Source organism: Hippopotamus amphibius, chromosome 14 (genome assembly GCF_030028045.1).
Source record: "Hippopotamus amphibius kiboko isolate mHipAmp2 chromosome 14, mHipAmp2.hap2, whole genome shotgun sequence".
NCBI classification, from domain to species: domain Eukaryota; kingdom Metazoa; phylum Chordata; class Mammalia; order Artiodactyla; family Hippopotamidae; genus Hippopotamus; species Hippopotamus amphibius.
This window is the reverse complement of record NC_080199.1, coordinates 69,250,189-69,271,727: the sequence shown is the minus strand read 5'-3', so window position 1 is coordinate 69,271,727 and position 21,539 is coordinate 69,250,189. Positions and strand designations below refer to the sequence as shown.

The 21,539-nt window shown below is 33.3% G+C and overlaps 1 protein-coding gene across 4 annotated transcripts in view; it reads left to right on the top strand.

Moving 5' to 3' along the window:
• NBEA (neurobeachin) overlaps positions 1–21,539 on the top strand; it is a 625,442-nt gene that overhangs the window by 265,643 nt on the left and 338,260 nt on the right. For all 4 annotated transcript variants that reach the window (XM_057707391.1, XM_057707390.1, XM_057707389.1 and 1 more), the window contains one exon: positions 2,273–2,400. In XM_057707391.1, coding sequence (XP_057563374.1) covers positions 2,273–2,400 — 128 coding nt within the window. The remainder of the gene's footprint in view (positions 1–2,272; positions 2,401–21,539) is intronic.

The window sequence follows — 21,539 nt, the reverse complement described above, 5'->3', positions numbered from 1 at the left end:
TAATTAGTTGCATAGATTAATCAGCGTTTCTATTTGATGTTTAATTTAATTACCAAAAACAGTATTTTTGCAATTATTATACAGAAACCTGTAAAATATGGAAAAAAGAGTCTTAAACTAGGGAAAATGTTTATGACTTCAATTACATAATAGTATATTACAACCCAATACCATAACTATGATGTGAACCTGTATAAATCTGGAATTTTTCGATAGTAATTTTACTCATTAATTAATCTTAAGTAAAATAAATATTCGTAGAATTCAGTGCAAACGCAGTAATAATTATATCTAGATTTTTCTTCTCTTCATAGGTTCTCTTTTACCATTCTTACTTACCTTTCCTTGGTAGAGAGGATTACTTTAGCTAAGAAGCTTCATCAAACATGGTTCTGGAGATTAGAAGGAATGAATGAAATAATGGATCTAAAAAAGAAATTCTGTCTATATTCTCTAAAATTCAGAACTAATTATTATGATGATTATTCTATGATTTCAGGTAGTCTTTCCTTTCTAGCTGTTTTATTTCAACTTAATAATAGTAAGTACTTTCATTAAAATAGTTTTTCTCAAAGTGTGTTTCCTGGATAAGGCAGTACCAGGCCACCTGAGACTCTTTTAGAAGTGCAAACTCGGTCAGTACACTCAGACCTGCTGAACCTCTAAGGCTGGGGTCCTAGCAGTTTGGGTTTAAACAAGGCTTGCAGGTGATTCCAATCTACACTAAAGATTGAGACCCATTGCCTTAATGTAGGTGTTTGCTCCAAGAGTAACAGAGTAGGGAAGAATTTTGAAAACTCTTTATCTTCAGCCAGTCTGCAAAGCCCCACCCAGGTCACTTTTTCTTGCCTAAAGTTGTTCCTCTAGAATATTCTCTCTAAGTGTTTGTGGCAGCTACTAAGCCTGAGTTTCCTCTTTGAGTTCTTCTTTCTCTAAATCTGTTGACCCAAATAAGAGGAGACTAAATTAAATTGAAGTGCTAATGATGAGTTTTTGTGTACACAAAGGATTCAGATCATGCTGTTTCCAAGTTAGGAAAGAAAGCATCCCAGATTATTCCCTAATCCCTCTTTATTTGCTTAAAAAAAAGATGGAATAGTTTAGTTTTAAATATTAATAATATATTGTGAATTATTCTGTGATTAATTACCTGTTTGTCATTTATGTTTTCCTCACATATAACAAAAATGTTAGCATTGTGGCAGAACTTTTATTGTTATGAAGTAGTGTTTAATTCCTTACTTGTCTTCTGTGTAGAAGAATGTGTGCTCATCTAAGATTATTATATTGATTTTGTTTTGACGTAAATATATGAGTCACATTTTGCAAGATTAAATATGGTATGTTCTGTTCAAAGTAGCAGTTACAAGAGCTATCATTGTTGACCTCTCACTGTGTGCCAGGCACTTTTCTATGCACTTTACATGCCTTAGCTCATTAACCCTCACCAGGTAGGTAACACTCATCTTCATTTTTCAGACATAGGAAGTCTGATGTGCCAAGGTTACCTAGGTAGCATACAGTAGAGCCAGCATTCCCGCCCAAGCAGTCTTACTCTAAAGTACTCACTTGTAAGAGAGATAGATATTACCAGATTATTTATTTGATCAGAATTATTTTCTTTATCCATGTTTTTACTTTTATATATCCTACTTGAGGTACTTTCAAGAATGTCAGATAGTGTTTATATAAAGTCATATAACTTGAAATTTAATAGTCAACAATATATATAATAATGCAATGATTGGTAAATAAAAAGTAAGTAGGCTTATGAAATAGAAAATGCCTACTTTGGCAAAGCAATTCAACTGTATCATACTGAATTCATTTATCCCCTTATTTTGTCCAGCTTTTCAGGAAATTTTCAGGAAACTCTTGAGAACAAGAGCTAATTCTTTGTAACTTGCACAGTGACCCATGTAGGAGGTATTTGTAACAGTTTTCTTTAGTGGAAAGAAGGATAGACAAAGAAGACATACAGGAACTTCTTTTCTTGAAGCTCCTAACATTATGGACAGAATCTGTGACCTTTGTGGGTGACAGGATCCCAATTCCTTTTAACAGGATAATCATTCTGATTTAACAGCAATCTTTTGAGTAACCTTATGACTGATGTGAAACTCTACAGTGTCCCTTCCACATGAAGCTGTTATTATTCAGTGGGTTAGAATTGGACTTTTATAATTTTCAAAGGTTTTAATTTAGAAGTAAAGTTTATTTGACTTTTTATATTGAACCATATTTACTAGTCTTTATGTCTTAATTTCAACAGCATCACTGCAAAACTTGAAAGAGCTTTAGAAAAAGTTGCTCCTCTTCTTCGTGAAATTTTTGTAGACTTTGCCCCATTCCTATCTCGTACACTTCTTGGCAGTCATGGACAAGAGCTATTGATAGAAGGTATGATTTCTCTCTCTATTCTAATTATTTTAGTTTCCTATAATGTATCTATTAATCATGGCATAACTTGTGCTATAGAGGAATATTTATTGCCAAAAGAATATAAAGACATTGCTTCCGCAAATTCTAGTAACATATTCATGTATGCTTTCTCCTTATTCATTAAAAAAAAATGGCATGTTTGCACAGTCAATGCTAATGACAGAATGAAGAACTTGAAAAAGTGTTGGAAAGGGAGCCTCTAGCCCTTATAATCCCAATCTTTTAGGGATGCTGTATATCCTTCATTAGGGTGGCGTGTTTACTAAGCCATGATCTCTAAAATCTCCTTCTAACTCTTAGAGCCATGCTTCTTTAAGCGACTTTTCTTATTCACATATAACATGTGTAAAATGAGAATCTTTGAGAAAATGTAAAGAAACACTTGACTGGGAATTGATGAAGCTGTTATCTTCTACTCAACAGCAGCTTAAATGGAGTGAGAAGGCAAAGACGATAAATTAACTGTTGGGAAGATTTAATATATGCACCTGTATTAGGAGCTTTGAAAAATATGGTTGTCTGAAGACTTATTTTCTTAAAAAGAAGTTTTATTTTATAAATATTCATGAGCTTCAGAAAGGGGTAATCAATATGTAGGTGATCCTGTATGTGAATAATGGGTTTAGGTGCTATTCCTTGAATTTAGCATATATATACATATATATTTTCATTTCCTATTTACTGTGGAAGTTTTCCTGTACCTGTTCTATCATTGTCTCAACTGCTTTTACACAATCTATTTCTGTTAGGGGAAACAATAGTAGTTGATAACCTGAATTTAAGTCCTTGTTTCACTACTTTCTTAGCTGTATGGCCTTTGTTAGTTACGTAGCCATTTTGTAGCTTAGTTTCTTTCTATAAGATGTAGTCAATAACACAGGGTTCTTGTGAGGATTAAGTTATATAATGCATATAAAGCTTTTAGTGACACATGGTGGGCTATTCATTTTTTTTTTTAATACTGTGTTCTTGCTCTAGGCCAAGTGCTATTACTAATATATTAGGAATACATTAGTAAATAGCAAAAACCCCTGTCTTGGGGACCTTATATTCTATCAAAGAGAGAACATAAATAAACACTAAGGAAAATAAATAATTAAATTATATAGCATATGAGAAGATGGTAAGTGCTATGTAAAAGGAGAAGTACAATACAGGGGATTGGGATTATGGAAGCGTCAGGGTTAGGTTGCAGCTTTAAGGAGGTGATTAATTTCAAATACGCCAATAGTAAAAGTTACATCTCAGCCAAGACTTAAAGGAGGTGAGCCATACAGCTTACTAGAAGAGTGTCCTAGGTCAAGAGAATAGTTAGGACCAGTGACCCTATAACATGCATTACCTTTATAATAAGGAAAAAATTCAATAAACATTATTAAAAAATAAATCGCAAACGTTTCATCATTCTCAAAATCTTATTTTTTCTATATTTATGTATATCTTTTCCAGACATTATTTGACAAATTGACTGAAGAAATTCATAAATAGTGAACAAATATATGCTAAAAAAACATGGAATAAAGTTAGTAATGTAGTAATGTTAATGATGGATCCTGTACTGTTATTAAAATCATGATACAAATTCAGCACTATTTTCCAGCAGCCAAAGCAAAGAAGGAATCATTTGAAGTCATAAGGCTTACATTATTGGTTCCTAAATGACAGTTTGTGACAATTTTAAGTTCTAAGGAATTACTGTCAGAGGACTTTTTAACTGCCCTATGTTGGTCAGTCAGAACCCCAAATATATAGCCCGCTTTCCAGAAATTTCCACGGCCAGACATCTGAACTGTTTCTTATTTCTTCGCAACACTACAGAGAGAAGGTAGGAGAAACAGTCTATAATTGAGAGCTATTTTTCTTGGGCTTCCCTAAATTTACCTCAAATACTCTGAACAGAGTTGCAAGAGTATTAAGAATATTCCACTTGGATTTTTATAAAGGAGACTATGCTAGAAATGAAACATTAGACCAAGTTATATATTAAAAATTCACTTTGTGTTCACTTGGCAGAACACAATTTCATTTTTTCACTTTTCTGAATCCAAAGAATTTTAATATATCCTATTTTTAAAACTATGTTGATGTAATATTCATACTTTTTGTGTTAAAATGATTTTTGTTAATAAAATGATGATAGCAAATGGTAGATTTTTAGGTTTTGAGTTTGTTTTTTTAGATGCCATTACTTGGCAAAATAGAAAGTTGACGACCTTAAGATATGGTCCTCCAAATTTCTGCTAGGCCATACAATCAAAAAATCTGGAATCCTCTGCTTTATTCCGGAACAGCACTCAGTATCCCTCACAATATAGGCATGATTTTCCTTTCCAGACTCAACTAGTCTGTCCTCTTGCTCTAGAAGACATTCCTTTAACATTCAAAAAGTTACACATTGTTTTTGTACAACTCTTCCTTCTGCATTGGATCTTTTCCCTTTTTTCTTTCCCCCAAATTATTCTCATCCTTTGAGTCCTGTTTCAAGTTCCTTATGCCAAATTAATGCCTTTTCTTCTGTGCTCCTGTGCCATTTTATTTATAAAATATTAATAAAATTATTTTTCAGTTGTTAAAAAAAAGTATTTTATCAATTTTATTAGCATTGCCTAACTTAGATTCTGGTTCATAATATTGAGTATTTTTTTCCTTGTACTTGAATACAACATTATTTGTGTTACTGATAATGTTTGGTAGAGGTAAGTTTTGAAAATAAGGTAAGATAGATAAAATTTTTGTGTTCTGTGGTGAGAATTCCCAATATTGATCAATCATCCACACCCATGCCTTGACTCCTATAGTCACTCAAGGTCCATTCTTGCTCTCTGTCCCAGCCTGTGGAAATGCATATCCTGTCATGTTCTCATTCTTGAACATGTACTCTTGATCATTCTTTCTTTTTCCCCTTCCTCCATTACCCTTCTTTCTGTAATTTGATATGCTGTTCCTTTCCTCTGAGAAGAAAAACTGTCCAACTATTGTGAAGAACTCAGGAGAGTAACATGATAAAAATATCTTTACTCTAGCTGTTGATATTTCTGGTCAAAAATAGTGCTTCTGATGACTAAATCTCACTGCTTTTGATTTCATCATACATGGTAGGAACAAAACTGGATTTAGGTAACTGAAGATATTTTAATGTCTCATAAAAAGAGAAGGCAATTACTCCTAATTTCAAGTAATCATAAAATATATTTGAATTGCATCTTTATTTGGTTTTTTTTTTTTTTTACATTTCAGTTTTTCTTAATTCACGTGTACCCATTTAAGTCTTTTCTTTTGGAATAATTAATTATTGGTAGTTTATATTGTCTAGGACCTTTAAAACACATGCTAAAATAATATCCTTTCATTTTCTTAATTTGTCTATCAATTGTATTAGTCACCCTGTGTTAAATTTATTATTGTATGATTCTATATTAATCAGTGTTGTTCACATCTTTTAAGTTGCCATAGTAATAAAGAAGCAGTAGTTACCCAAGTTAATTAGAAGAGGTTTTATTGTGTGTGTGTTTATGTATCTTAGCCTAGTGCCCTTTATCTTGTTTCACCACCACATAGAGTGGCCCTGAATATCACTTTTATATTCTATGAGCATTACTTATGTTTGGTTGAGAACTCACAAGAACATTAAAGATAATTATGATGGGGATACAGCAGATAGTCTCGAAGACAGGAAATATGATACAGATAGACTTGAGGTAGTCTGGAAATGGGAAAGGAAAGTCAGTAACCAGGGCTACTGCCTTTACCTCTCGAAGCAATTTCACATCCTCCTATCTTTGCTTCTCTCTGTGTATCAACTTGAATTTTTCACTTCTCTCCCAAACTAGCTTCACTTTCTCAGTCGTCAGAACATGGGCCAGCATGGCACCCCATACTTGACTCCAAATGTGCTTGAATATAAACTTCTTTTATCACATGACTATAGTCACTGCCTATCATGAGAGAATCTGACTGGCTTAACCTAGGGTTAAATGTCTATCCCTGTTATAATCATTTAAGATTGGGGTGGGTGGGAGGGGTAAGGTTGGATGTAATACACAAGCTGCCTCTTTTAGAAGCCTCATTTAAGTTGAAACATCTTAGAAAGAGATGATAGCAGTGCAAAAAATGTCACTAAAGTATCTACTATACTTTTAGTGACATTAATAAATATTTTATTAAAATCATGTAATACTCAAGAATATTTATAGTTTCCAAGACTAGCATTTTTAAGTATGTAAATATAGCATAAAATTTCCACTTCCACCAGAAGAGAACATCAATAAAATGTTATTATAAAAGGTAGGAGCCTAGTCAAAGAGCTATATCACCCTTGGATTATTAATAGTAACAGTATGGCCACATAATCAGAGAAACATGAGTATGCTTATTTTAATTCAAAGTTTGTAGATTAAAATGTAATTTCAGAAGTTATTTTAAAATTGCAATAATACAAAAAAATACATGACAAACTCAAGGTAGATGACAGTGGGGACATAGTTTTTAAATATCCCTGAATTCCTCCGTGAGAAACAGAACAGTAGATGGTGAAACAACAACTAAAATAACAAATGTACATTTACAGCAAAACTAGGTGATGATGTATCCCACTGTACCCCAGAGTATGACTGGGTGGGAACAGTCTAGCTATAGCTACGGGATATACATGGTATCAGCAGGTTCATGGGACAAGATTATGGGAAGCAGGATAACATGGTCTACAACTACAGACTGGAAAACACAGAGGTCCAATCTGAAGACAGCAGCTCAAACAGGGAGGGCTTTGACACACATAGCAGAGTCCAAGAGTTCCCTGGTACAGCTAGAAGGGGCTGGTGCATCTAAGCTCCATAAGAAATGAACCAACTAGAGTTTTCTTTGAGGGCAAAGTCCCACATTGAGGAGAAACTGCTATGAATAGAATCCAAATTGAACAACAGAGAGAAAGTCCACATAAAACTGGGGAAGACAAACAGAGCTAATAGATCTCAGAAAGTAAGCTGTCATATTTTTAAAACTACATTAAAACAAATAGAAGAGAGCTCTCTAGAACCTGAAGAGGAAAAACAAACATTATCTAATAATGATCTAAAAGTTCAGGTAAACTAATTTCACATAAAATGATAACCAACAAAAAGGATCAAAATCCCATATTTTGCAATAAGAAAAATAAAAGTAAGTAGAAAAACACCCCCTCAAACCACGAAAGCATGCCAGAAAAAAAGATGAAATTTTTTTAAAAGAACTAAAGGACACTAGGAAATAATACAGGATATGACATAATTTGTATCAGAATGTAGAGAACCCCATAAGTGTACTGGTAGGACTTAGGAAAGAATTGGAAATAAAGGGAAAAATAATTTTAGAAATGAAGACTAGATTAGAAGAAATAAAGAGGTAAATAAACTCAACAGATAAGGCTATAAGAGAAATATAAGGTAGAAAGGGGAGAATTATAAATATCAAAAAATAATGACTTAGATGAGAAAGGATGAGAGTGAAAGGAGCAAATTGAGAATATTCAACATTCATATGAGTTTCCAAAATAGAAAACCAAAGCAAAGAACAGAAAAATAATAAGATCAGTAATTCCAAGAAACTCTTAGGATTAAAAAAATAGAATCTTTAAAAATATATATTTAAAAGGCACACTGAATATCTGAAAAAAATTACCCAGGTGACCAACATTGAGACACATTCTAGTAAAATTAATGGACTTAAGAGAAAAGAAAAAATGTTTTAGGCATCTAGATAAAAAAACAAATTAACTTGTAAGTGAAAGAGAATCAGATTATCATGACATCTTCAAAAAGGCATTTTTCATATGAATCAACAAGGTGGAAAAGGGTTGCCTGGTTGATGAGCTGTATCACTTGACTCAACACCGACAGTCTGTGCTTTACAAATTGTGACAGCCAGGTTGCCTTCATATAAAAATTACAATCTAACTTGAAGATCAGAATATCTTTGAGTATCTGTTACACAGTATATACTGTGTACGTTTAAGGATTTTCCTTTAAGATCCTGTTTTGCTTCTGTATGCTTTCAGATATGGGAAGATTAAGTTAAAACCCATGCAATAACAAAAGAGTCTTTAGTCAGGATTAAAGTTTCTTCAGTAATCTAGGTTGAATGTAACGTCCTGCATAAGATATTGACAGGAACAGGGAGAAAGGTGCAGTGGCATAATGTTTTGAAGGAAAATTCTAAGAGTTAGTGTGATTTTGACTTTCTGTCATGATAGAATAATAGGCAGGGGACTTGCCCTCCAAGTGTAACTAAACTGGAAAATTCCTATGCAGGATTTAGCAGTTTATTATAGACCGATTAAGACAATAAAAGTGAACTAGAAGTATAGTAGCTTTGCAAAATAAAGTAGGAAAAAAAATACTGAATAAAATGAAAAGGGAACAGAGCCGCAGGAGGCTATCAGATAAATCAAGCAGTTTAACATACATGGAACTGGAGTCCAAGAAGAAGGAGGTTAAGATGATATATATGTGTATGTGTGTATATTTTTTGAAGAAATAATAGCCAAATAATTTGAAAACTGTGAATACTAAGATCCAAGAAATGCAGCTAACCTCAAGCAGGATGAACACAGAGAAAATAATTCCATGGAACATCATAATTAAACTGTTCAAAACCAGGTTTCAAGAGAAAATTTCAAAAAGTAGTCATCAACATTAAGCAAAGAAACAACTCATTGAAAGATGACTTGAACAGATACTTCACGAAAGGTCACATTAGGTTGCCAAATAGATTCATAAAAAGATGGTCAACATTATCAGAAGTTAAATGCACATTAAAACCAGGATGACACAGCACTACAAACATACAGGAATGACTGAAGTAGAAAACACTGATAATAGCAAGTGCTGGGGGGAGTTTGGAGCAACTGTCGCTCTCACGTTGGCTTTGAGAATGCAAAATGACAGTCATTGAGGAAAATGGTTTGAAAGTTTCTTAAGTTCACTTATCATATGACCTCGTAATCTCATTCCTTGAAATTTTCCCTAGAGAAAATGAAAACTTACCTTCACACAGAAACCTGTACGTGAATGTTCATAGCAGCTCTATTTGTGATAACCAAAAGCTGGAGAAACTCAAATGTTTTTCAGTGAGTGAAAGAATAAAAGGACTATGGTGCATTCAAACAGCAGAAAAAAAGGAACAAACTACTGATGAACCTTACTGCTTGGATGAATCTCATCAGTATTATCGTGTGGAAGAAAAGCTCATGTCAAGGGTTTTGTATGTGATGTTTCCTTTTTCTTTTTCATTTTTGAACATTTCAGAAGAGATCAGTGGTGGCCAGGGTTTATGTGTGGGAAAGGGTATCACTGTAAAGGAATTTTACAAGGGATTTCTTGGAATGATGATGATACAAGGATCAATACATATGTTAAATCTCATGGAAATTTACACGCAAAGTAAAAAAGTCAAGTTTAACCTATAATAATTTGAAATTAAAATTAAAACTTTGAAATCACTGTCAGGAAAAAGCATGAATTACAAAAATAAAATTATCATCAACCTTTAGTCAGAAATTATGCAAACCAGAAAATAATGGAACATCTTTCAAGTATTGATAGAAAAGACTTCCAACCTAGAATTCTTTGTCCAATGAAAATATTCTTCAAAAATGGAGAAACAAAGACTTTTTCAGATAACAAAAGATGATAAAATTCATTGCCAGTACAGCAATGAGTAAATTTTTCAAGCAGAGGGTTAATGATAGCAGTTGGAAATTGAGATACACACAAAGAAGAGTGCGAGAAATAGTTAATATATGGATATATATGAAATATTTTCTCACGTTTTAATTGATGCAGGAAAAGTATTTATTGAAATTCAGTACCCATTCATGATAAAATCTCTGAGAACAATAGGTCCCAAAGGGAACAAACTTAACCTAAAATTGGTATTTACGAAAAACTGAAAACTAGTGTCATACTTAGTGAAACACAAAATGAGGTTGGGAATAATGGATTTTTCCTCTCACCACTTTAATTCAGCATTTTACTGGATGACCTAAGTAGTACAGCAAACAAGGAATAAAAATAAAAGACATACAGATTGGGGAGGTGGAAGTAAAACTATTTTTAACTGCAGTTGTAATTATCATGTATGTAGAAACTCCTAAGGATCTCATGCATTGCTGGATCAGAATGTAAAATGGTACAACCTGAAAAACAGTTTGGCAGTGTTTTATAAACAGTCACTTAAAATTTGAGCCAGGAATTCCATTGCAGTTATTATTCAAGGAAAACACACACATATATCCACGTTAAAGACATAAATTTTCATAGCAACATTCATAATAACCACAAAATAGAAAAACTATATTCATTAAAAAATGAATAGATAAACAAATGCTTGTACTTCCATGTGATAGATTACTACTCAACAATTAAAGAAATATAAAATTGATACTCATAGCAAAATGCATGAATTTCAGAAACATTGTGCAAGAGAAGCCTGGCTCAAACACGTTCATATCATTGGATTTCATTTTTACAAAACACTGGCACAGAAGAAATCTTTTAATAGTGTAGAATGCAGTGGTTGTCTGGGGTTGAGTAGGAATAGGCAGAAAGGAACTTTGCGGGGAGCAGATTATACTGGTGGCTAAATGGATGTATAAATTTGTCCTTAAGAAGTGTACATTCAAAATTGTATTTTATGTAATCTATCTTTGTGTAAAATTGAATTAAAATAGAAAAAATAACAGGTGTCAAAAATGAGAGCTGAAAATTTATTCTTACTACATAAAAGTAGAAAATACAGTAAAACCTTGGTTTGCGAGCATAGTTCGTTCTGGAAACATGCTTATAATCCAAAGCACTTGTATATCAAAGCGAATTTCCCCATAAGAAATAATGGAAACTCAGATGATTCGTTCCACAACCCCAAAATATGTAAAAATGTTTACAATACAGTAATATAATACAAAATAATAAAGAAAATACAAAATATAAAGAAAAATAAATTAACCTGCACTTATCTTTTAAAACCTTCTTGGCTGGTGTGAGGGAGACAAGCGAGAGAAGGGTTATTATGTCAGATGACTTTCACTATCACTAATGGGATCACTGCTATTTATTGGCTCAATGGAATCTTTTTCTTTTCATGCAACTTTAACAAGGAACCTATCCAATGACACTTGCTTTTCCCTCCTTTTGAGGATTTCGCGGAAATGTGACATTGCATTGTCATAAACAGATTTACCGCTTGCACTGCTACAGCCTTATTCGGGTGGTGCCTTTCTACAAAATTTTGCACTGTTTCCCACATTTTACACATCTCCCTAATCTCACTTGAAGTGAGGCATTCCTCCGCCTTTTTCTCCTCCTTCTCTGCTGATGAGATCTCCTACATAATCTCTTGCTGTTGCTCACAATTTCAGAATAGTGGATAAAGATACAGGATTGCTAAAGGCAAAAATTTGGGGGAAAAAATAACTAAACATAGACCACTTGTTGGAGAAGTTTGACAATGAAAACGAGAGTAAGACTGATAGAGGTTCAAGTGACTATTGACAGTTTTATTCATGGAGAATAAATCTATGCCTGTTAGGAGACAGAGGGGAAAAACATTGGAGATGTAAAAATGAAGATGCTTGGCAGGGAAATAATGCAGAAAGGACATCGTGAATCAAGAAGGGCTCAGACCAAGTAGAGAAATTCACTTTGGAAGGGTGCAGGGACACTTCTGAACTTAGAAGAATAATTTACAGAATAGGAATAGGTGTGGGTTGAGGGAAATGTATATGAAATTTTCTGCATCCCGTTAAATTTACAATTCATCTTCAAGGATGTTCTCATTCGGTTTCAGTTGATTCTGTGTTCAAAAGCATAGCTCTTTTTGTATTGCCCTAATTGCTGAGCATCTTGTCCAAATTACTTTTTTTCCTTATAAATAAGTAGAATTTAAGTTGTCCAAAAAATAACACAAATGTTTACTAAATGTAGATGTTAACAAAGATTTTTTCATCATAGGTAACTTCTGACATGAAAACAGTACCCTCTAAAAGGAGAAATAATACTTTTTCAAAAAAAACATTTCAAACCGCCCAGTTTAGTGTTTCAATATGGAAATCTCCTTTTAGCCAATAAAGATGGTGAAAGCAAAGAAGACATGATTCATCAAGGAGAATGTTTTTACTAAAACCCTCAAACCAACAGTTTTTTTTCATTCACTAAAATTATTATGATTCTTATTATGTACTCGTAGACTAGCTGAGCTGGAACTGTATTCCAACAACCTCATATAAAATCAAGGAATGATGAAAAGTCAGAGAAACCTTATTTATTAAAAGAATTTACTGAATATAGTATATATAGTATATCAAGTATATTGGTATATATAATATACTATATAAAGTGTTCTGTAGTATACTATAGAAATACAGTCAGAGGTAACATATCATCTCTTAGTCTCCCAGGAGAGAAATAAGAAGGAAAGCATACAGAAATGCATCTTCTTCACAGAGATAGGCGATATGAATAACAGCATATAAATCAAGAGTAGACCATGAAATAGAGTACTATTGGCCAAAATAGATAGCCTGAAGTTAAACACGGGAAAATTTATTTTAAACGTGTAGAAGGACATTTTGGGGGAAGAAGGCAGTCTGGATACCAAAATTAGGAAGTTTTGAGGTACAAAAAAGCCGTGAACTGTCGTAGATCAAAGGATACTAATAAGATGTGACAGCTAAATGTAGTGCATGCTCTTAGGTTAAAAAAGAAGCTTTAAAAAAAGTAGACCGTGTGTGGCCATCTAAAAGTGGCATATCTGAACTACCTACTACAGGAAGAACTGAACACGAAGAATTTGTCATCAGTAGCAGACAAAATTACCCCTAAGAAATGGATCGTCTGCCTTGATATGGTGTTTGGAAAATATTTTTGTTTCATGAAATAATAGATTGTAGTTACCTGTATCATATATTCCATAACAATTTTAAAAGGGAACAGTTTTCTCTTTTGTTCTCATAAAGTTAAAGTATTAATATAAATTTTCATGCAAACCAGAACATTTTCAGAAGAGAAAATGCCCATGTTTAGAATTACACTCAGGCTGGCATCAGCTTGGATTATCTTGGCAAGTCAGTATATATGGATCTAAATCAATCAGTAGAATGAAGAAAAGATCTGTGTATTCCACAAAATGTATAACATTGAATAACAAGTCTGCTTTTGGAGGCTACACATGTAGTTTATATCGAGGCAGGAAAATAATTTATTCTTATATTGTGAAAATTGCCTGCATACTGATTTAGATATAATGTCTATACATATGGTAAACTACATGAGACCTTCCAGAAACTAAGCTTGAAATCACCATAGGCATTTATTATTTCACCCTCTCAGAGGTTTATGCACATTCAAGAAATAAACAAGTGGGAAAGAAAAACTAAATTGGAAAATTTAAAAGAGGAAGTACACTGCTGAGCACTTATGGCGGTTATATTTTTCCAGGCTCTTTACATTCTTATTATGGACATAATATAGTTATAAAGTGTAATTAGTTTACAGTGTTTATCCTGAGTTTATGTAGTAGCCAATGGCTCTCTGTGTCCTTCCTTAAGTTGCCTTAAGGTAAATCCACCTTTTTTCAAATTGAATTCTTAATTGGGTTTTAGACTATGAAATATGTTATAAATATTCTTTTAATTTTATAATATTAAATTACATACTTTAAACACTTGAGAATATTATTTTTTTTCCTTCTGTTTTAATAGATTTATAGAAAGCATGCACTACCAATAGTAATAGTGGAACCAGAGTTCTGTAGCCCAAGGTGTCAGGGATATATGAGGATGATGGGAGACATCTCTATGTAAAAATTCATCTCATTATGGACAGAATTCCTACATAAGAACCATTGATCATTGGTGTAAATTACAGAACAGCAGCGTCTGGGAATGGGGCTAGAAGGGCAGTGTATTTGCCGTGTACACATATCCTGTGTGCCAATTGGTAGAGTGATTAATCCAGGTAATGCAACAGCAGCTAATTTGTGGATTATTTATACAGTCCTTTAATTTCAGTTAATTATAACGCCAACAAATATAAAGCCTTACATGCATGTTAGTAGGACTTTGTATGAATTTTCCCTAGGTGATTTATGTTTTATAGATTATGGCTAGGAAATTCAATGAAATCAATGTATTTCTGGTCATAGACAAATATGAGGGATTCAGAAAAGTCTTTCCATAGTTGAATTCTGTTTTAATGATCATGAAATGCTTTCCATTTACCTATATTTGCCTGGCTGACTCCTTTATATTCTTGTATTATAAACTTCCTCAGGAAAGACTTGCCTGATATCCTAAACTGTTAGGTTCCCTTGTTATAACCTTTCATAGCACAGTATGCATTTTCTTCAGAGCATGTATCAAAATTGTAATTTGTAACTCATATTTCTGTTAAGTACTTGGTAATGTCTCTATCACCTACCAGACTTTAACCTCCACAAGGACTCTAGGACCTGCCAGAGTACCTAGCATTAAATATGTACCCAAAAAACACTTGTAGATGGATAAGTGGATGGTAGAACAAATGAATTGTTTTCTGTAGTCAAATAGATTCCAGTAATTGGTCTGCATGATAAAAGAGAGGGGCTTAATTAATTTAATTTAAAACAAGCAAAAAGCAAAAATGCATTGATTACCTTATTCCAGCATTGTCTGAGGATTTCATGAGTGATGGTTATAGTAATTAATTTTTAATATTGCCCATGAAATAATATATTTCAGTACAGTGCTCCAAGTTTGGTTTATATCCTAGAAGGCTGATATTTATCCTGATATTGCTTTATTCCCAATTATAGTTATATATATTCCTAAAACAAAATTTTGTAAAATAACCTGACCCAAAACTCTGTCTCTGGGATTTGATTCGGCATTGGTGTACAGGGAGGCTGAGCTTTCAGTAGGTAACAGGAGTAAAATCACGCAACCCATGTAGTGTGGCCAAAAAAAAAAAAAAAAAAAAAAAAGCCATACACATGTAACCCAGCAATTCTATTCCTGCGTATATGTTAGAAAAAAAACAAAAACACTAATTCAAAAAGATACGTGCACCCCAATGTTCATAGCAGCACTATTTACAACTGCCAAGATATGGAAACAACCTAAGTGTCCATTAACAGATGAATGGATAAAGTGGTACATATATACAATGGAATATTACTGAGCCATAAAAAAAGAATGAAATCTTGCCATTTGCAACAACATGGGTGGACTTGGAGGGCATTATACTACGTGAAATAAGTCAGACAGAGAATGACAAACACTGTACAATATCACTTCTATGTAGCATCTAAAAAAATACAACAAACTAGTGAATATAACAACAAAAAGGCAGACTCACAGATATAGAGAACCAACTAGTGGTCACCAGTGGGGAGAGGGAAAGGGAAAGGAGCAGTGTAAGGGTGAGGGATTAAGCAGTACAAGCCATTATGTGTAAAATAAGCTACAGGGGAATCCCCTGGCAGTCCAGTGGTTAAGACTCAGGCTTTTCACTGCCACGGGCCCAGGTTCAGTCCCCTTTCAGGGACCTAAGATCCTGCAAGCCAAAAGTGGCATGGCCAAATAAATAAAATAAATAAATAGACAGGAGAGCCTGGAGCAGAAAGAACAAATAAGATTTTATTGAATAAATCTAGTGTTTCAATAAAGGTCTAAGGTGAACAACGACAACAAAAAAAAAAACGATTTTAAAAAGACAGAAAGACAACTCAGATAAAGTATAGAAAAGTGAGAAGAAGCCACTGGCCTTTTTTTTCTCCACTCACTGCCCATTTTATCATTGGGCGTGTACATAGCAAAGCAGTGTAACATAATTGTCCATTTTATGTTCAAAACTAGTCCCTGTGGAACAACTACCATCTTTTACTGGGCCCACTACAAAAAGGAAATACTTAAGGGGTACAAGTGAAAGCCCTATGAACTCACAGGACAGATGCTGTACATGATTTTAATCTGTATACTACCACCAAGTAGTATACAGTTTAAATCTGCCTGTCAGATTACTCACTTCTCATTCTTGTTTTCAGGTACAGAGTAAAATAGAAATCTGATGCCTAAACAACTGACCAAGAAGCCATGCTTTTGCATATCATTTTTCTCACCATCGTGCAGCTACTCAGCTGATCCCAGTTTAGCCCAGTAAGACATGAAAGGATTTAGAGTCATGGATGTTCAGACCAGAAAGAACTATAGGTGTCCTTTAGTGTAGGAGTCAACAACCTTTTTCTGTATGGAGCCGAAAAGCAAATACTTAGGCTTTGCAGTCATACAGCTTCTGTCACAACTTCTCAACTTTGCCATTTTAGTGGGGAGGTAGCTGCAGACAATATGTAAAAGAATGAGCTTGGCTGTGAAATTTGAATGTCAAATACTCAACATTTGAATATTTTATAAGTTTCAAGTGTCATGATTTGTCTTTCTTTCTTTTCTTTTTTTCCCCATCCATTTCAAAATGTAAAAACTATCCTTAGCTTGGGGGCCATATAAAAACAGGAGGCAGGCCAGCTTTAGTGAAATTCAGACTGCAGCTTGTGATCCATTAATGATATGGTATCATCAGTAAAGCACACCCTGACAATATTTTTAATGCTCTCATGACATAGCATAGCAGAGATCCGAATATCTGCACACAGTGAGAGGAAGTGCCGTTTTGTGAAACATTTGTTTCAATTATATATACTAGATCTGGATGTAAAATGTATTGCTTTAGGTTTCAGTAAAAAAAAAAAGCCTCAAAATCATTAATCTGTTATTTACCAGCAAAGATTTTCAGTATCAAGAAAGGCAGATGTCTTAGCTCAAGTTTACACAGCAGTTTAGTTTTTATTCTATAACCATGTCTTCAGATTTTCAGTTTAGATCTTCTTTGAGTTAAAAACTAGATTCAGATTAAAGAATTCTGTAATGCTAATAAAATTGCCTAGTTCTGAGAGCTCGAGATAAACCCTAATATTATAGAAAGAAGTGTGAGAACTAACTGGTTTGTTACTAACATTCAGATAATTAAAAGTATCCACCTACGTTGTACTTTAAACACCACTACAACCAGAGAGAATACACACAGGAAGATTTTTTCCTGGTCCACAATCTCTGCTGTCCAGATATGTTGTTCCTTGTCTCTAGTTTCAGGGATTGAGGTCAGGCCCAGGGCATGTCACCCTTGACCATCAGTCTCCAGTCTGTGTTTCTCAGGTATCAAAACACAGTTTTAAAAAAAAAAAAAACACAGTTTTCCACATTACAGATGCCCTTTAATTAGGTAGAGTTGCTACAGTTTAGGTGGACTGTGGATCACAAGAGAAATAACCCCTTTCTGCAGTAACTCTTTCCCCAGAAATTCTCATTTGCCAAGTGAGCATCTTTGGTTTCATACAGCTATTTCCTAGAACTCACCTTACACCATCCTGATATTTTTCCTACAAATAGACTCTATTTCATTGTGTCCCTCAGAAATTGTAGTTCTATATAAACTTACTATTTCCTGTCCCATTATTGCAAAGGACAGTGGGATAGTGATCCATCTTTAATTTTTCTACTGTATAATAATGCAGACCAAGATGGTGTAATTTTTTTATATATGGTGAGATTTTGATCAAGTAATAATATTTTTCTATTTTAGCTATTCTTAAGCCAGTGTGTAAAGTGGTTACCTTTGTGGACTTTTACCAGAAGTCTAAGCTTTTCCCCCATGTCTCCTTTAAAGTTTGTTTTCCTGGGTAACTTCTTTGTTTCCACTACTTTCTTTTGTATGTACATTGCCCCTCCATGTAGAATCAGTGCTTTCAATCTATTTTTGCTTGACATCCAGGAACAGAATTTACTTGGATCGTATATAAAATAAACTCTTGTACATAATAGAATCCGTGAAAGATACAGTTTAGACTTGTAATACCAGCTCTAACTGCTAGAGGATTATTTTCTCCTCCTCCATCTGGAAATAAGACCTGTGACTCATGATATACATGTTATTATCTATGCCTAAAATGCTGTTTTCTCTGTACTCAATAAGGTTGTTCTATTTACACTGTCTAACCACAGATAGTCTTCTGTGGATAGAAGGATTAAGGATATTATTTTAATTTTGAAACTAGTAACTTAAAAAATATTATACAGATTATTTCAATAGCTGTACTTTGCAACATTTAAACTAGAAAATATTCTTACTTTAGTTGTGCTTTCTATTAATGTATTTGTTTTGATATATGAAGAAATCTTGCAGCTTTATATTCTGTCAAAAGAGGTGGTTTTTCATATCAAATTAAACAGAATCTGTTTTACAAATTGAAATATCATTCGTGATTGCTGATCTTAGAGGGATCTCTAAGTCAATTTTTCCCAAGAAATTAATAACTGTACATTGTTTCAGGTTACGTTTCCTTTTGTTATTAATTTCACTGGTTTCCTATAATCACAATAAGAATTACTTTAATGACATCATTTATCATGTTTACCAAGTGAACATCCTATAATGGTTCTGAGATAACACTTCTTTTCTTTGCATTAAACTGGTGAGTTTATCTGCCGTGCCCCACATTAGAATGTGGGATTCTCTAGCACATGGAACCTGTCTGTTTCATATCTGTGCCCTGCATACAGTAAGTATGCAATGCTGTTTTAAGAACTGAATCATTAAATGTCTTTAATTCGTGGGAATGACTAGCTTCTTACTTTTTGTCAGACATTTTTTATTACCATTTATTTGATTCCACTTTATAGATTTCCCAGTTCATACTATTTCAAAAAATAACTGTTATTTGTAATAGATCTATTATTGCAAGAAGAATTAGAAGAAATAAAAGCACCATTTACTTTAATGAATGGGTCTAATATGCTTAAATGTTATTGTTTTAATTGCAAAGCAATTCACATACTGACTTCTCTACTGTATCATTATCAGATTGTATTCTAGTACATATACAACCATATAATTTGTCTCTGAATTGTGGATAGAGTTTTCTGGTATAGGCAAAATAATCTTGTTAATTCAGTGATCTATACCTTTTTGCTTATATAATCTTTGACATATAATCGCAATAAATTACTGCTTAGATGAAATATATACTTATAATAATTTCTGTGACTTTTGGCATTATCTTAAATTTTGTAAAATTGAAGGAATTTCTAAGTTCTTCCAAGTTCCTAGAACTTTTTATTTCATTCTCAAGAATGAATAACACTGGCCTGCTTATTCATCTCTAATATTTTGTTTTAAATGGAGGATTTAGTAAAGAAAATTCGGCTTGGGTCAAATTGGAGAATTTATTGCTTTGCGCACAAATAAGGAGTTTTCTGAAAGTCTAGCTTATTTTCTCTTAGGGCTTCAACAATTTAAGCCTATAATTATTGGATAAAGTTAATGTACTCTTGAAAATAAGTGAGGTTCATCTGACTGACCTTACTTCAGCCTACCTTAACCTGTAATCTTTTTTCCTTTTTATGCCTTAATCACAATATTTATTAAATAATTTTCTTTTACTAATTATTTTCTTATTTTTTAATCTTTGAATTTATGAATGCTTATTAAGAAAAGTGATGCATAGTATTTCTTTTTTTTAAATAAATTTATTTATTTATTTATTTATTTATTTATTTATTTATTGGTTGATTGTGTTGGGTCTTCGTTGCTGCACACGGGCTTTCTCTAGTTGTGGAGAGTGGGGGCTACTCTTCTTTGCAGTGCGGGGCTCCTAGTTGCCATGGCTTCTCTTGTTGCAGAGCACAGGCTCTAGGCACATGGGCTTCAGTAGTTGCAGCACGTGGGCCCAATAGTTTTGGCTCACGGGCTCTAAAGCACAGGCTCAATAGTTGTGGCGCACGGGCTTAGTTGCACTGCAGCATGTGGCATCTTCCTGGAGCAGGGATCGAACCCGTGTAGCCTGCATTGGCAGGCAGATTCTTAACCACTGCGCCACCTAGGAAGCCAAATGCATAGTATTTCCATCATGTGTTATGTAACTGTTTAAAACAAAAAGAGGCAATGTTTTTCTGAATACAAAAATAAAAAACTTAAAGGTGTGTGTTGCCAAAAACCAATTTTAAATTTAAATTTATTTAAATTTGAGAACTTAAAATTATTAAATGTATTTATTTGAGAATGTGAGTAAATGAAAGTCAGAGTTTGGGTAGTTTGGAACTATACAAATTATTCCCTTATACATACTGTGTTTAAAAGGAAGATCCCATATTTTATAGAATATAAATTATTGCCTTATTTTTAGTAAGTAGACATTAGTATAGCCATTTTATTCAACTCTAACTATTCATGTGATTTAATTGTATAACTATTTATCTTTTTTTTATTTTCCTGTTTTGATTATTAATATTTCTTGAAATGAAATACATGGTTATTTCATTAAGACATATATAGTATTCTTAATAATAATTCAAGATCAGAGTCTTTCTTGGGTAATGTCAAAGTCTGAACCAGCCATAGTTTAGTAGTTTTAGAATTTAATTGAGACTTTTGGAATTTGAAGGAGCACAGGGACAATAGAAGAAAGTTGGTACAGAGGAGTGACATAGGAATAACAATTGCTTCTGTAATTAAATTTAACCCAAAGAAAATTGAAGGATCCAGATGATTTATGATAGTGAAAATGTCTCTTATTTCCTTATTTCATCCTTATTCATTGCTGTTGTGATTAAATCAGGAAGTTAAGGAAAGGGCAAGACACTCAGGTTAATCACTTCTGTAGTGGAAACTTGAGTCTAATACTGTGAATAAAAATTTTTAATAAAAACCTCAACAATAGTTGTTTTAAGTTATTTGGAGGCATAGTGCCTTATTATAATTTTTTCAGTATAATACTCTCTGGGCACCTTCATATGTTTACTTATGTGCCTTATTTTTATAACTGGGCTTTCTCTCCTTGAGGTCAAAGGCAGTGTCATCTCCATGACACAGCAGTGGCTTACTTACAGCTCCTAAAATAAATTATTTAAATGAAAATATCTCAAGAGACAGCCAACTCAAAACTTAATTAATCCCAAGTGTGAAATTATAATCTATTGTTTAGTATGTGTTAATGTAAAATGGTATTTCCTTGGAATGTGCAAAGAGAAGTGAAAGGCA